The 17,308-nt window shown below is 40.5% G+C and overlaps 1 protein-coding gene across 6 annotated transcripts in view; it reads left to right on the forward strand.

Annotated features, from left to right (window-relative positions):
* npnta (nephronectin a) overlaps positions 1-17,308 on the forward strand; it is an 85,620-nt gene that overhangs the window by 46,042 nt on the left and 22,270 nt on the right. For 5 of the 6 annotated variants that reach the window (XM_012882211.3, XM_012882212.3, XM_012882213.3 and 2 more), the window contains 4 exons: positions 2,651-2,770; positions 6,358-6,477; positions 13,104-13,238; positions 15,459-15,581. In XM_012882211.3, the coding sequence (XP_012737665.2) occupies positions 2,651-2,770; positions 6,358-6,477; positions 13,104-13,238; positions 15,459-15,581 (498 nt within the window). The remainder of the gene's footprint in view (positions 1-2,650; positions 2,771-6,357; positions 6,478-13,103; positions 13,239-15,458; positions 15,582-17,308) is intronic. The other variant, XM_036137043.1, reaches the window with a different exon arrangement.

Here is a 17,308-nt window from a genome sequence, read left to right on the forward strand (position 1 = left end):
CAGAAAAAAGTCGAAGTGGTTCAGCATGAACACGTTCCACCATCAAGCCCCTCTCTTAATTCTGTGATAACCTCCAACAATAGTGACACTATATCCTCCATGAGAAAACTTAATTTTAAAAAGTGCTTCAGGGGGGAAAAAAATTTAAATGAAAACTATGTCTGTATCAGACTTCTATACCTGCAGGCTACTCTTTACTCTCTCTGTTTTTTTTTAATGGTGCAGAAATATTCAAGACGTGCTCATATGAAATATTGATTGTATTTAGACTTTCAAAACGCACTCCACACCACATTTAATTTACAGCTGGGGGAATAATTAGCTGCTTCCCACCACAACCTAAAGAGCTCCAGCATGCTCTGCTACGGCAAATATTTGAACGAAGAGCGCCGGCGTAAATAATAATAATGCTGTACACTACAGCAGATATTGACTGTAGAGGTATTGAGAAACAAATCTTTTTCTGAAACCGTTATTAAGAAGCTGCTGCTATGGTAGAATAGATTTGAAGACATGGTTAGTCTACATTATTCATTAGTCTGCGAGAAGGTTTGTTTCAGAAATATCTGATATCTGCCACAGGTTTTAGTCTCATTAGTTCAGAAAATCTTTACAGTGAGTTTGATTGTGGTATAAATGACTTTTCTGTGTTTTTCTTTCCATGCAGTAGGAAAATATTTTCTACACATTGATACAATCTAAATGTTGGCTATGTTGTCTGAACAAATGCTGTTTTTGGCACAGCTTATTATGGCATTAAATGATATTCCAACTGTGAACCTTTTTCAGGCAATCTTGACACAAAAATTGTTGATAAATAAATGTTAACTAGTTTGTTTTTGTTTTGTTTTAAATCTACAAATTGCTATTAACGGGAACTACTTGTCCTACTTGTCCATGAATACAATCAGTTTTTGACTTTCAGAAAATGAGTTTAAACCGTTCGTTTTCAATACAATGTGTTTTAATCAACATTTTAAGTTTAAGTTTAGGATTATTGATTTTATGGACCTAATCCACACAGGGTCAAAATAGTCTCTCAAATGTGGACATACAGACTCACCAATAAATGGTTAAATGTCTCTTAGCCAACTGTGTTTCAGCCACACAATGTCTGATCAGGATCAAGGATCAAGCTACTGGGACTGGTAGGTTTTTGATCACTCCACAGTTTGTAGATTCTAGTTCTATTTTTAATAAAGTTGCTTCAAGAGATTTGGAAATGCTATTTCAGAAGCTTTATGTTGCCTCCTTTCTTGCTAAAAGGAAGTTTGGCGAGAATTTGGGACCAATTGTGTCCATAACGCAGCATTCTAGCTGTTGATTTAAATTGAAGTTGAGGAATTTGTAGTGAATCCTTCTGATTTTTTTCATCCACTTTATGCACCAGTACAACTGGCAGCAAAACACTTCCGCTTCATGATGTTACCACCACTATGTTTGACTTATTGTACCGTGTTCCATGATTTAAATCAGAACTTGTTGTTGTGCGGTTGTACACAGTACAATCATTATACCCTGTAAAGCCAACAGTAAAATAATTCATTATAATCCCTAAAACAACATGAAATTTGTGCCCATGGTGGGTGTCTGTAAACCTTTCACCAGAACTGTATTTCTGAACTCAAAGATTCATCCTCAGTCGTGTCAGCCTAATAATCCTGATTTGTTGTTGCGTAAAATTTAGACTTTTTAAAATTGTTACCTTGATTTTAGTATTGTCTTAAGTTAAAAAGTAAAGAGATATTAAGTTGATAACAGTGATTGCATTTAATCTTATTTTCCCTTAAAATGATAGAATACTGACACTTGATTGCTTGGGTTCTCTATACAAAGGCAGTACATATAACTACTTAAATTAATTTTTTCTCAGAATTGAGATTTCAGAAATAGCTACAATAAAGGGAAATATGAGAAACTACATTATTTATACTCAGGAAACTTTGACTTCTCAGAAGCAACAATGCCCTTAAATAATCCCAGTGCAGCAGCATACAGCATATGGGTCTAAATATAGAAGGAAGAGCAAATGTTCCTGATTACATCTCCGGTTGACAAGTGAAAATGTCTACTCTGAGGAAAACCTGATAGCTAGAATTAGACTGAGCGTTTGACAGGTGTTGCTGTCTGGGAGCATGTCTTTCTGCGGTGAGAAAAAGCTGACAGCATCCTTCCTGCGGGCTGTTGGTCCACTGTCTTCTGCAGACATACAAGTCTGCAGAAGACAGTGGACCTGTACCCATCTGTCAAAGAGTGGCGGATGTGGAAGCTTCTGCCTCCTGAAGTCATGGTGAGTCAAAGAGTGTAATGCAGGTGGGGGGGGGGGGGGGGGGGATTGCTGACAGTCGACACTGGCTTCCTGGTAAATCATCAAAGACAGGAGTTCAGGGCCTGTTGGAACATGGTAACACCTTTACTGCCTCTAAGATAGCCTACACCTCTAAAGCATGCACATCAGCGCACACGCAGACAGACAAAAAGACAATGCCTAACCCGCACATAAATGCAGGGGGTGGGTTTGACATAGTTGACCCCATCACCTTTGCCCCTTGACTAATTTGAGCCCTGTTTGGGAGGGCCTTTCTTTGTATCTTCTTGTCCACTTAAATTGTATTTGTCTTTGTCTCTCCCTCTCCCTGTCTGTCTGCAGACCTGAATGAGTGTGGGCTGAAGCCGAGGCCCTGCAAACACAGGTGCATGAACACATACGGGAGCTACAAGTGCTACTGCCTAAACGGCTACATGCTGATGCCTGATGGGACCTGTGGAAGTGAGTCTCTCTCACATGCACGAAAATGTTCTTTTACACCTCGCTTATATTGTGGTGGATATTCGCTTTGCTCTTTTGTAGTTCACACATACACACACACGCACACATACACACACGAGCATGGGCTTAAATGTCATTTTCATTAATTGCCTGTGCCAGGCATTATTCAGGGTGGACTGATGGCAAAACAGAGGATTTAAATGATGAAAAAAACACAAAATTACACGTACTTGCAGAAATATATACATGCACCAATATATACTAATATTTGGATAAATGCCCCTTATCGAGTTGCGTACAAACCACAAACATTTTGAAGTCGTCAACAAGGTCCTGAAGTATTACTGGAAGCATTTTGACCACTCTTCTTGTCAAAAACGGTTCAAACTTATTTGAATGGCTTGTTTCCTTAAATTTTCAGTTCTGATCAGAGCCATTCCAGAAGATTAATGTTCCCTGCTCTATCCCTTCTGAAACCTGTTTGATTTGTTTTGCAATCATCGTCCCTTTGGAACAACTGTCCCTTCAACCAGCCAACTGTTGCTTCGAGCTGAAGTTGAAAGCTCAGAGCTTGTTTACTTTGGTCATTTTTATTCCATCCACTTTGTCCATCGCAGCAAAACAGAACCTGATCTCGTATTGCCACAATCTTCCTTGACAGTTCGTACGTCTATTCTTAGGTATAAAAGCTGCCTTTTGAGTCCCCCAAACACATTCCTTTCCCTGTTGCCAAATAATTTCATCTTTATTTTGTCCGACCATAAATCAGGCTTGTCCATGTAGGCGGCTGCACATTTCAGTTGTTTTTGCATGTGTTAGTTTTGGAGCAATTGCCTCAGGCTCATGCACAGACATTTGTGGGAGCAGTTGCTCAAGCCAAAAAAAAAGGGCACCATCATAAAAATATTCATAAAAAACAAACAGTAGAATATATTTAACGGATATATTTATTTTTGTTAACACAATCAATACACGTCTAAACAGGATGACGATTATAAATTAACAAACTGAATAAATAAACGAATAACAGGCAAAAGCAAACAGAACAAGACCCCATTGTGCATGATTTTTTTTTTATAACCAAACAATATATTAAATAACCATCAAAAATATTGTAAATAGAAAGTTATCAAAACTCTGCTCTGAATAAACAAATAAAAATAAAGCATCCTACATACCAGGGGGCTCTGCGATAGACTGGTGACCTGTCCAGGGTGTACCCCACCTCTCGCCGATTGACAGCTGGAGATAGGCATCAGCACCCCTCGTGACCCCAACAGGGATAGGTAATTTCATATTTTGAAATATTGGCGAACGAAGAAAAAATGTGCAGCAAAAAGGGCGCGTTTCTCTTTTAGTGCCTGAACTGCCTTTTGGTGGTTTGGTAAGCGTTTTAGTCCACATTGAAAACTTGCTTTGCTGTGGACATCCAGCTGGTCCAGGATCCTCCAGGTTATGAGTTTATGGTTTGAGTTGGTGAAGATTCTCAGTCATCCAGGTAATGGTCATTCCAAAAAAGTAAAAAACAAAACAACTTTTTTGTAGTATAAAGCTTGCAACTCCACATTATTCCAGACTTTTTGAATTGAGAAAGCTTCCGGGTTAGGAAACCAAACGTCTTCAAACTTTGGAAAAAGGTCCAGTTGTTTTGTTTTTTCCTTTTATGATATGGTTTGAGTTCTGATGGTTCCTGGGTTATTCTTGAATATCATGTCTGATTGTTTTTGTCAAACAGCTGAAGGTTTGGACACAGGTTTTGCAACAAGACACGGATCCTAACCTCACATCAAAGCTGAGAATGGATAAAGAAGTCTAACTTTGTGAACTATAGACATTTTTGATGCCTGATTGTCAAATAGCACTACCTAATTAACTCACTGCTAAAGTGTTGTTGTTTTTTTCTTTTCAGGATCACAGTGTAAAACTTTTTGGCTTTGAAAAGCTGTTGAGTACATGACCATAACAGCCTTACAAATGATATAAATATTTTTGAAAAATTCAGCTGATGTAAAAATAACAAAAAACAGTGTTTTGTTAAAAGCATTAAAGAAACAGCTTAACAGTAAAAAATTATAATTTATTTCTTGTACTTTGTGCCTGGATACCAACTATTTTGAGTAAAGAACCAGTTCTGAAGATAATGTGGCAAAATATTAAATTAAAATGACATTAGCACCTGTTAATGGTTACACAATTGAGTGGTTGCGCTGCAACTAGAGTCATTTCTCCAAATATTGGTGGGGTATTTGTATGTTGAAAGGCCATAATGCACTCAGATTAGTGCACCAGATTCTTATTTAGAAACATATCTGAAGTTTTATGTTTTAAAAACTTTCCACCCTGTAAAACAAATACATTTAAATGGATAATTTGAAGCCCCAGCATCACCATGATGTTCATCCTTTTTGTGAGTGCATGTCAACTTCTGCCTGGCTCTGTAAATGTGAGCATCGTAGCTCTTGGAAATGTCTTGCCCTTGGTGATACAGATTCATTTCTCTGCTCGTGTAAGTGCCCCTGACAATAGCCTTGCAATGCTTTGATAGACTGTTTTGATTAAAGCCCCGCGTTGATCCGCTTCATTATAGCAGCTCCTGTCTCGGAAAACCTCCTGTGAAGAGCCCTTATAGCTCTAAAATGAAAAAGATAAAAGAAAGTCTTTCAGCCCTCAGGTGAACATACAGTTTTTATTGGACGCCCTGAGGTTTCCCCTCCTAATACCAGCCGATGCCTGTGCATGTCTCCCTGTAAGTTTGGTTTCCCACCTGATTATGATTTCTCCACACATTTCCACTTTAAGATTACGTGGCTGCTGCCACATCATTTTAATTAGCTCCTTTTATTCTATATAAAGTTAATTAATTTGTTCCCTTTCTAGAGTCTGAATTGTGCGCCACTCGAGGCAAAGTGAAATTATTCTAGGTGTTGCTTTTGTAATATTAGCGTGATGGTGTTAACTACCTTGCGTCTCCTCTTTTCTCCCCCTGCTGCGGCTTTGATCAATGGATCGCCGTGGCATTTAATCAGCTCAGACTGCCTCTGTCATCAAACTGTACTCCAGGGAGCCTGAAAGCAGCCAAAGTCACTGCAGCAGCATGAGCCCTGCTTTTAATTTCCTTTTTAGGACTTGAATTTATCAGGAGAGCCGGAACCCTTTCTGCTGTATTATATTATTATTTAGGAGGGTCTTGATCTCCCCAATGTGAATAAACAGGAAACGGGGCCGCACGCTGCCACAACGATACGGTGGAGATGGATAATCTGACTCTCAGTGTAAGGAAGGATCAAAGGGCTTGAAGGGGGGGGGAGCTTTGAGCTAAGGTGTGAGCACAAAGCAACTGCACACCAGAGGAATCTAATAATGGCCGTGCTTGTGTTGTTCTCTTGGCTGCACCCAGGGTCAAGCTGGCAAACATCAGAAAAGGCAGACGAGTGGCGCTGCTCTAACAAATTGGCTGGAGGATAAAGAAAGAGTGTGTGTGTGTGTGTGTATGTGTGGAAACGTGGGAGCAGAATGAACTGCTCCTCTTTGAACTCCCTCGTGGCACATGCTTGAGTTAATATGTGCTGTGCTTCTTTTATCATCAGACGCTCTCAGTTGCGCCATGGCCAACTGCCAGTACGGCTGCGAGGTGCTGAAAGGAGAGGTCCGATGTCAGTGTCCGTCGCCGGGCTTGCAGCTGGCTCCAGATGGAAGAACCTGTGTGGGTGCGTCCCAGTCTTAATATATCCTCTGGCCTGAAAACTGAGATGTATGTGACCACTCCCGTCTATGAGCAACTGACGTGAAATGGAATGGGTTTTTCTCAGCTTCTCAGTTGCCTGAGTGAAAACTGGAAGCAATAACTTCCTTGGAAAATAAATACGAATCAGTCACTATCTGTATTAAAGGGATTGCTCAGACTTTTTGGGAGCAAAATTATGGTAAGCGTTACAATTAGTTCATATCTTGGGTGCAGTAGATATTCTTTCAGTATAAATTTAGATTAATTAGCCCTAAATGAACAACATGTAAATGAAGTGTGAACCAAGGATCATAACATAAAATCAAAATTGTGAGTGACAATGTTCCCATATTTTCTCGTTACATAGTCCCAAGCATATTAACACCCGCCAATAATAATAATAATAATAATAATAGTTGTTATTATTATTATTACCTGATTGATGAAAACAAAGCTACATAGTGAATGTTGGACATTTTCAGCAATCACTGTTTAAAATTGCTGTTAAGTAACAGATTATTTCAAAGCTCTATGGACTTGTAAATGAAACAAAACAAGATTATTAACCTTTAACTTTCTGCTCAGTCTCATCTGAAGGAAACCTTCACGTGTCATCCGGCTCTCCAATTACAAGCTAGACAAAGAAAACTTGGCTAGGTCATAGACTCCTCATGGTTGGAGACACTGAGTCACCACCTGAGCGGATGGGAGGTTGCTTTAACTAAATCCTACAAGGAAGTTTGAAGTCACCGGTAAAGTAACACATCAGAAGTGGGTGTTCTTCTCTACATTTACACAGCAAATGGGAGGAAGGCTGTGCGGTACCATTTCCTATCACTTGATCTTTCCAGTGTTAAACTTGTACTGAGAAAAGAACATGTGAAGTAAATGTCTGAGCAAAAATATTAAAGCTGGTAAGTATAACGCTATTTTACAGTTTTTTTTACTACACTCTTTTCTGTTTGGTAGTTATTCTCCCGGAAATGTTTCATACCTCTTCTTCATGTGTAGATTATCCCCAGTCTCTGTAAAATAACTGCACAATGTACACGTGATGATTGTTTGAAAGGCTATAAAATTGCATTTGATAGAACTGCTTCAACGTTTTTGATATTAGCGTTGTTATAAGATGATAGAAGTCCGCTTTGGCCTCAGCCCCCCTTCGACTAGCTGTGAGCTTCCGCCTCGGAGACCACAATCTGAATTTATAATAAATTAAGTTGCTGTGGGCGTTCAGATAATAACTTCATAAAGCTTTGTTTATAACAGAACTGGCCTAAAAATACTAAGAACAACTTTTTTTAAGTAGTCAAGGTGGACAAATCAGGGATATTTTTCTCATAATTTTCATTCCTCCTGTCGAGGATGCCATAAATCTATCACTGTTCCTGCCCTCAGAAATACTCCACTCCTTTCTTTTAATTCCCAGCAGAAATAGACCTTTCCTCCATTCATTACAGGAATTTCTTGGTGTTGCGGCTCAGATGGGCAACCTAACAGATAAGAGGTGTGAAGGGTGTGATGGAAGGTGAAAGCAGTTAACCTGTGTCAGTATTAATACGTAGGCTGCTCCAGTGTGTTCCTTTAATACTGCCTCTAACTGCTGGTTTGGGTAACGGGTGGGCGGGTTTCTCAGGCACACTTCAATTTAGGAAGAATGACGGAGGAGGGGAGTGAAAGGTGAATTTCCACAGGTGTTATAGAAGCTTGAAGGAATATTCTGGGATCATTATGATTGCATATGCCTAATGGATGTTTTACCCTTGATACTTAAATAGAAGTGAAAACTGTTTTGCTAAACTAATGGGAAATTGTCTGTATTTTAGGAGCAGCATTATACTAAGCCTTTAAAAAAGCCTGTTTTTTTAACACCAGGTTACCAACAAATGCCTGAAAATATTAAATCTTGTGTTGTATCTATCTATCTATCTATCTATCTATCTATCTATCTATCTATCTATCTATCTATCTATCTATCTATCTATCTATCTATCTATCTATCTATCTATCTATCTATCTATCTATCTATCTATCTATCTATCTATCTATCTATCTATCTATCTATCTGTGTATATCACATATAGTTAGATATTTACATTAGGTTTATTAAACATAAGTTTCAAGGAGCCTTTTGTTAGGAATTCAGATTTGAATCCCCCCAAATTGGGTTATCCAAACTCTGAACCTGGTGTTAATTTAATCTTCCACCGTTGCCAATCAAACGGTCTGAATAATGAACCTCTTTATTAATGCTGGACACAAAGAGCTGCAAGTCAATAAAGGAGTGTTTAAATTAATTCCTATTGCCATGTTCTCTTCGGAGTTTCTTAATGACAGTCTGTAAATTGTCTGTCTATCCATTACAAATACCAGATTATCCATACAGGGTCACAGGGTGTCTATCTCCAAAGGTCAATGGGCGAGAGGTAGCATCCATCCTGGACAGGTTGCCTGTCCATCACAAGACAACGCAGAGACATTGAGGACAAACAATCATGCACACACACTCTCACACCTACGGGCAATATGGAAAGAACAATGAATGTTTTTGGACTGTGGGAAGAAGCTAGAGTACCTGAAGATAACCCATTCGTGCACAGGAAGAACATGGATACTCCATGCAGAAAGATCCCAGGCCGACGTTCGAACCCAGGGCCTTCTTGCTGGAAGGCAATAGTGCTACCAGCTGTGGCCCGCCATAAATTGTCTGATGGTAAAAGTTACTTTAGGATTAAGTTACAGTTTAGCTAACTAATGTTAGAAAATGGTAGCTTGGCCATCCAGACTGACCTACATTGTATACGCGGCATATCAGTCTGTAAATGAGCTGGTAGAGCCGGATTTCAAAGGCGGGACTAACAGGGTCAATGTCATTAGGTTAGGACCAGATAACTACGGATGTGACGCAAAATACTCCACGCTTTGTTTTATTGTAGTCTGTAGAACATGTCATGCCATTGAGCAAACTCTCAATTGAATGATTTTTGCCGCTTCTGTCGAAAGAATCTGAGGATACAAGGTGTATTCTTATGCACTTTCTTAAATTTTCAAGGCACCCAGCAATTCAACTCTCCAGTATCTTGACTGTTTTAGTTACAGAAAAGCGCCGCTGCGTTATGGACAATTTTGCCACTCAGAGTGATGCATTGTAAAGTCCTGCCTACCGCGCTGTGTTTGGTCCAATCTGTTTTAGACCGGAGAGTATGGAGCCTTAGCAGACTGATTTGCGCCCCGTGTAAGTCAGTCTGGTAGGCCAGACTAAGGAAGTGGAACCTGCTGTTCTTACCATCCAAAGCTGGCACGCAATTTGAAGCCTGTTATTGTTTTTTTCTCTTGTGTAAAGGGCTGCTTAACTTACTGAACTGCTGAATTGGAAACATCAAATAAGATGCACACTTTAGTGTCCCATTTTCCACCTTAAAGGTATAGTGGACAATCTTTTTTTTTTGGCTTTTAGTTCCGGTGGATCACTTTATCTATTGGTTGCCCCACATGCAAATCATTGTGACACGCTGACGTAACGGCAATGTTCATCCAGGTTCCTTGCTAGTTTCCTCTTGCTGCAATTGTGCATTTCTAGTGTTTAGTTAGCTTCGATTTCAGCCGTTCATTGTAGCTCCTCTGCTTTCACTGTATACTTTAAAAATGGCTGAGAGGCACAAGAAGCAAACTGTCTGACAAGTTTATGAGAAGAAGAGGAAGGCCTCAGAAGAAAGAAATAAGATCAGTGTATTTGGGGGATTTTTTTTCATGTGATCCCCCTTAGGAGCCGAAGAGCAGATAAGGAGGTCATGCACCTGATTCATAAAACATATTACCTTTATGAGAAAGCTAAGCAGAACACCTGCCTGGCCAAAATCAATTAATAATTGTTAAAAAAACAACAACTCAGAAATATTTATTTACTCAATTCAGGACCCATTTTTATTTGTATTTTGCGACCTCCTTGTAAAAAAACAAACAATTGATGATATTCTTTTAAGATAAGATAAGATAAGCTATCTTTATTGATCTCACATTTTTCATCTAAATCTCCATGTGGACTTATTAAATATTGAGTATAGGGTGTTTTTCTCTGTCAGTGTTAATTTCCACCATTTGCCCCTTTCATGAAGGTCAGTTTTAATACCCTGCTGTCAACAGAATGGAGACACTAAAACGTTATTAGTGGTTTTGAATGAAATGGTTACAACAGTGTTTTTCTTTCCCCCGCATTCACACATTATCATGAAAATATCTGACAAATTAAATTATTGGACAAGGGCTGAATTGCCAGAGAGGAACAGAGTGGCTCTAAATGCTGTTTGGCAGACATTGAGATTTTTGGATGTTGTGTATATGGTACAGGTCTGCTCTTGTTCTTTATTGAAGCTCTGATTTTCCACTAGTTTGGCTCCAGATTAGCTTGTCTGACAACAAATAATGTTTTGTGTATGGCCAGAAAAATGCTGGGCTGGGTATGGTTCGCTGTACCCTATATAGAGGGCAGACACTGTTAAAACAAGAAAATCTGGAAGATTAAAGGACTTCAGCCTTCTGACTCCAAACCATTGTTTTTACTTTAGGTATAGAAAACAAATGTTGTGGTTCATTTATTTGTTGTTAGTTTGTTAGTTTACTTTAGTTTCAGTTTTGTTTAGAAAATAAAATCATTAAAGACAAAGCAACAAATATCCATTAGAAAAAAAGCAAAGACAAATGATTTTTGAGTTGTCTCCAACCATCTGTCCGCTTATTGTCTCGTCGGTATTTGTTGTTCGATTTTTCTACAAAAGAAATTATGATGCTGTCTTTACTAGCTTCTATGCTGTTTATATGTGAGGCCTTCTAATGGTACTACTATGTTATGAAATTGCAGATATCGAATAATCTTGAAGGTAAAACTATTGTGTTATTCTTATGTTGGTATATAGATATAACTTACATAAATGTACCATTTCAGTCAAAAGGTATACATACTGATCAAGGCCATAGATGCTTTGTAAATCTGGGGGTTTAAAAAATATCTTTGAACTGTCCTTCTTTCAGAGTGGACTGATTGTACAACAAAGATTTCAAGGATTCTTAAAAGCAACAGTGTGATGCAAAAGTTTACATTTATTCAGCATTTTCTCTAATTCGAACAGGATCAGAAGCATAGATACAGCCTTTAGTATAGAAATGCCTTCACCTTAATCTTTAGGTCTACTAACCTTTCATCTGTGATCATAACTAGCTTCAACTGGGATTCCTTTGCCTTAAAAATATTATTGTTCACAGCTTTCAATGTACAGATGAACCAAAACTAAGAACAATGGGAAAGTCCAAGGAACTCAGTGGAGATCTAAGATGGTGGATTGTAGATTTGCATCAGTTGCAAAGGTTTTTGGAGCCATTTTTATAGAGCTCAAGATCATCAGTTCAAACAATTGTACTTGAGTACACGTTATCCAGATGTGTCACTATTTCATCAAGTGCTGGAAAAATGCCAAAATTGTCTCTCAGTTGATCAAGACCTTCCATGACAAGCCAGGAACCACAAAGACCCAAGCCTGAAATGAACTGGAACTCCCTGAACATTGATGTTGCTCTCGCCCAAGAGTCAGGTCTAACATCTGCATGAAATGAGAGGATGGCGACCAAGAACTCTCTGCTTCAAAGTTGATGCCTTCCAGTTTTTCTGATATTTGCAGCTGCTCTCTCTCTCTCTTGGCCAAGTCAAAAGCCTTCTAGGGGTAAATATTATGGTCAGATAAGAGAAAGATGTAGCTGTTATATCACGATGAAAAGATTCACGTAAGAACGAGTGAAGGTGATGCTCCCATCGAGAGCTGACAGTGGCATTTCATGAGAAGTATTAAAAAAAGACAAATACCTCCATATTCTTCAACTTCACATCAAATGAGCAACTAACTAGTTGAAACTGGGACATAACTGGGTTAACGTTCCCAGAATCCGAATCTCACTGAAAATTTTTGGGTCGTGCTTAAAAGCTGAATCAATGCCAGAAAATCAACCAATTCAAAAGGGCCCCAGAAACCTCAGGGTCAAGTTACAGTTTGGTAAAGGTAATTTAACCATATGTTAGGAGGGTTATGTGTATATAGTTAAGTCTGAATCTATGGTTTTGGGAAAATAGTACATTTAAACTTGTGTAGGCGGTATATGATTTTAAATTCATCAACATGGTTTTTAAAAAAAATACTTTTCTGAGATGCCATCCAAACTAGTGATGATGTTCTTTTTATTTTTTTAGATGAGTGCAAGGCTCTTAATATTAATGCCCACATTTCTGCTAAGGTGAGCAGCAGTGGCACTTGAAATAGGGCTTTAAATTATGAAAGAAGGCAGCATGTATTGTGCTGTGCACACAGAAAAAAAATGCTTTGTTCATAAATGAATGTTAAGCACAGAAGGTGAAGCCATCTGCTGCTATGAATAACAGAGTTTAGCATAGATATAATTCGCTGTTTTTAATATTGAAGATATGCATGGCCTGATTTTATTGTAGCTGCAGGTTATATTGTTTCTATATGAGAAGGTTTCAGAGGTGGTGGGAGAAGAGCTGGGTCAATTTGTTACAATATTCAGTGTGTTTTAAATACCTGAAACTTTGTCTTCCTCCTGCAGATGTGGATGAATGTGCAGCAGGGATAGCAGTCTGTCCCCGGTTCAGGAAGTGCATCAACACCTTTGGTAGCTACATCTGCAAGTGCCATGAAGGGTTCGACCTACAGTACGTTAATGGGAAATACCAGTGCATAGGTAAGGTCGCAGTGCGTTTTTAAAGAGAAACAAAGCAATTTAACCATCCTTTCATGTACACACGAACCACATTAGCAACGTTTTATAAACCAATGTGGACATTTCATGATTATAAACATTTTAATCGTTTTATAAGGTTTTAGTGCCAACTAGTGGCAGAAGTTTATATATATATATATATATATATATATATATATATATATATATATATATATATATATATATATAGTTTTTACTATCTGAACAAGATCTCAAGGTGACTGTGGACAAATTTCCATCCTTTCTACCTGATCGCGCCAGTAGTGAAGTTTCAGAATCACTTTTTGTTTCCTCTCAAGAACTGTAATGAAATTTTTGATGAGGCAGACACCAGCTCAGAATAGCATGCAAACTTTATTTTCTAAAATCAGTTTACTGACCAACAACATCCCCCAAGAAGCTTAAAGCATGCAAATAGTCCTTGGGATCTAATAAGACTCATTTGCCAGTCAAAAGGTGTCAGATATCAGTCTCTTTACAGGCGCTAAAGATGACTGTGCAGTTGCATGAGTGTATCACACGAAGACTGCTGACTAGGCAGTCACCGACACCCTCCATTAAGAAAGTAAGCCACAAAAGGTCATTGCTGACACCCTGGGGCTGGAGTCAGATCTTTAAGAGCCACCAAACACAAACATATCAGGGACATGGACTAACTCTCAGATGCCTCATATAAGCTACTCCTTAACCAGACGCAACATCCGAAGTGTCTTGCCTGTGGCAACAGTAAAATGGTTTAGATTGTTGCTTACTGGTCCAAAGACCTCTTTTCAGATGAAAGTAAAATTTCCATTTAAAGCTTGGTCCCAGAGCCTGAAGGCAGAGTGGCAAGACTAAAAATCCACATAGCTTTGAGGTCCAAGGTGAAGTTTTCACTGTCAGTGATGATTTGAGGAGCCATGTCATCTGGTGGTTTTGGTCAACTGTGTTTTATCAAAACCAAAGTCAGTGTAGCCATCTTCTGAAAAAGTTTTAAGAACGTTATGCTTCCTTCTGTTGACAAGCTTCATGGAGAGGCTCATTTAATTTTCCAGCAGGGCACTGCCAAAGCTCTCAATACCTGCTTTAATGACCATGATATACCTTTGCTGGACAGGCCACCAAGTAGGCCTGACCCCACAGAGAATCTGTGCAGCATTGTCAGAGAGGAAGATGAGACACCAGACCCAACAGTGCAGAAGCGCTGAAGGACACTATTAACGCAACATTGGCCTCCTTAACACCTCAGCTGGTTGATCACGTCAATTCTACTTTGTGTTAATGGAGTAAACAAGCCCTGACCAGTTGTTGATATACCATAAAGTATATCGACATACTTTTCAATAGACTAATGTTTTTGTACTTAAGATTCCTATTAGTTTAAGATAATGTTTTCTGTTTGAGTTTCTTATAGATGTAATCCATAATCATCCGAATTTAATGGAATTAGATGCTAAATTATACTTTTCAAATATATTTTGCTTCGTAAAATGCACCTATTGTGCATTTTTGGATAGTGGGAGCCAGTTGTGTTCCTTTAAGAAATGAGCTAAAAATATCAAATGAAAGCGTTTAGATTTTAAGAACGTGTTTATTTCTGAAAGTAAACACTAAATTTCCTTTCATGGCATTTGTCTGCAAAAAAAAACTTTGGCTTAAATAAAAAAAAAACATATATGGTATAAATTATGTATGAATAAAAGCTTTTTGCCGTCATTAAAGTAAAAGATCCCAGTTAAAAATACGTTCAGCAGAAAATCTTATTATTAGTAAGTGCTGAAAACACCTAAGACTCCTTGAGAAAGCAGAGCATTCAGGCGCTCTCTCTACAGTTCACTCTCATGCATTCATCATACTAATTTCAATTACCTTCCTTTAATAGCATCAATCTACATGGTTTATTGACTATTTTGAGCAAACCTTCTAAAAAGGTTTACCATCAGCAGATAACAGGTTTCACTGATCAGAAACATGCTTAAATTGACTTACTCTGTCCATGTGTCTCGGGATATTTTCCAAACAGCCCTCATAATGTTTTTTGCGCAGGCACTTATAAAAAAAAGTGCTTCTGTTTAATAAACTTTGAATTTCCCCTCATGTGCACATCGGGCAATTAGTTTTCGGTGTTCTGCTGTTATGTCTGAAGGGTTTCCCCACTTGAGCCCTGTCGCTGAATGTTTTCATGTTTCTATTATCTTTCAGACGTGGATGAGTGCTCTTTAGGCCTGAGCCACTGCAGCAGCTTTGCCACCTGCTACAACACGCCAGGCTCATACAAGTGCAAATGCAGAGACGGCTACAGGGGGATGGGGCACGACTGTAAACGTAAGTAATGGCTGGGAACAATCACACCAGCCCCGATGGTCACTCCTGCAGAAGGGCGAATGGGGCCTCACGTTTTGTTTTCTTTTGGCCGTTTCTTTAAAAAGTTAGGCAAGCAAGGAAGAGGGAGGAATAGTCATGAAAGCCTGGAGTCGGTGCTGAAATGCCTTTCTTTGTAACAGCTGTCAGTCCGTCCGTCCGTCCGTCCGTTGTCTTCCGCTTATCCGGGGTCGGGTCGCGGGGGCAGCAGCTTCAGTAGGGAGGCCCAGACGTCCCTCTCCCCGGCCACTTGGGCCAGCTCCTCAGGAGGAATCCCAAGGCGTTCCCAGGCCAGCCGGGAGACATAGTCCCTCCAGCGTGTCCTGGGTCTTCCCCTGGGCCTCCTCCCGGTGGGACGTGCCCGGAACACCTCTCCAGGGAGGCGTCCAGGAGGCATCCTGACCAGATGCCCGAGCCACCTCAACTGGCTCCTCTCGACGTGGAGGAGCAGCGGCTCTACTCTGAGTCCTCCCCGGATGACTGAGCTCCTCACCCTATCTCTAAGGGAGAGCCCAGACACACTACGGAGAAAACTCATTTCAGCCGCTTGTATCCGGGATCTCGTTCTTTCGGTCACGACCCAAAGCTCGTGACCATAGATGAGAGTAGGAACGTAGATCGACCGGTAAATCGAGAGCTTCGCCTTTTGGCTCAGCTCTCTCTTCACCACAACGGATCGGTACAGCGCCCGCTTCACAGCAGACGCTGCACCAATCCGCCTGTCGATCTCCCGCTCCATCTTCCCCTCATTCGTGAACAAGACCCCAAGATACTTGAACTCCTCCACTAGGGGCAGGACATCCTCCCCAACCCGGAGAAGGCACTCTACCCTTTTCCGGTTCAAGACCATGGTCTCGGATTTGGAGGCACTGATCTTCATCCCGGCCGCTTCGCACTCGGCTGCGAACCGCTCCAGTGAGAGCTGTAGATCACGCCCTGATGAAGCCAATAGGACCACGTCATCCGCGAATAGCAGAGACGCAATCCTAAGGCCACCAAAGCGGATCCCCTCAACACCTTGGCTGCGCCTAGAAATTCTGTCCATAAAAGTTATGAACAGAATCGGTGACAAAGGGCAGCCTTGGCGGAGTCCAACTCTCACCGGAAACGAGTCCGACTTACTGCCGGCAATGCGGACCAGACTCTGACACCGGTCGTACAGAGACCTGACAGCCCTTATTAAAGGGTCCGGTACTCCATACTCCCGGAGTACCCCCCACAGGATCCCCCGGGGGACACGGTCGAATGCCTTCTCCAGATCCACAAAGCACATGTAGACTGGTTGGGCAAACTCCCATGCCCCCTCAAGAATCCTGCTGAGGGTATAGAGCTGGTCCAGTGTTCCACGGCCAGGACGAAAACCACACTGCTCTTCCTGAATCCGAGATTCGACTATCCGATGGACCCTCCTTTCCAGAACCCCTGAATAGACCTTACCAGGGAGGCTTAAGAGTGTGATTCCTCTGTAGTTGGAACACACCCTCCGGTCCCCCTTTTTAAATAGGGGGACCACCACCCCAGTCTGCCAATCCAGGGGAACTGCCCCCGATGTCCACGCAATGTTGCAGAGCCGCGTTAACCAACACAGCCCCACAACATCCAGAGCCTTAAGGTACTCAGGGCGAATCTCATCCACCCCCGGAGCCTTGCCACCGAGGAGCTTTTTAACAACCTCGGCAACCTCAGCACCA

Source organism: Fundulus heteroclitus, chromosome 5 (genome assembly GCF_011125445.2).
Source record: "Fundulus heteroclitus isolate FHET01 chromosome 5, MU-UCD_Fhet_4.1, whole genome shotgun sequence".
Taxonomy (NCBI): Eukaryota; Metazoa; Chordata; class Actinopteri; order Cyprinodontiformes; family Fundulidae; genus Fundulus; species Fundulus heteroclitus.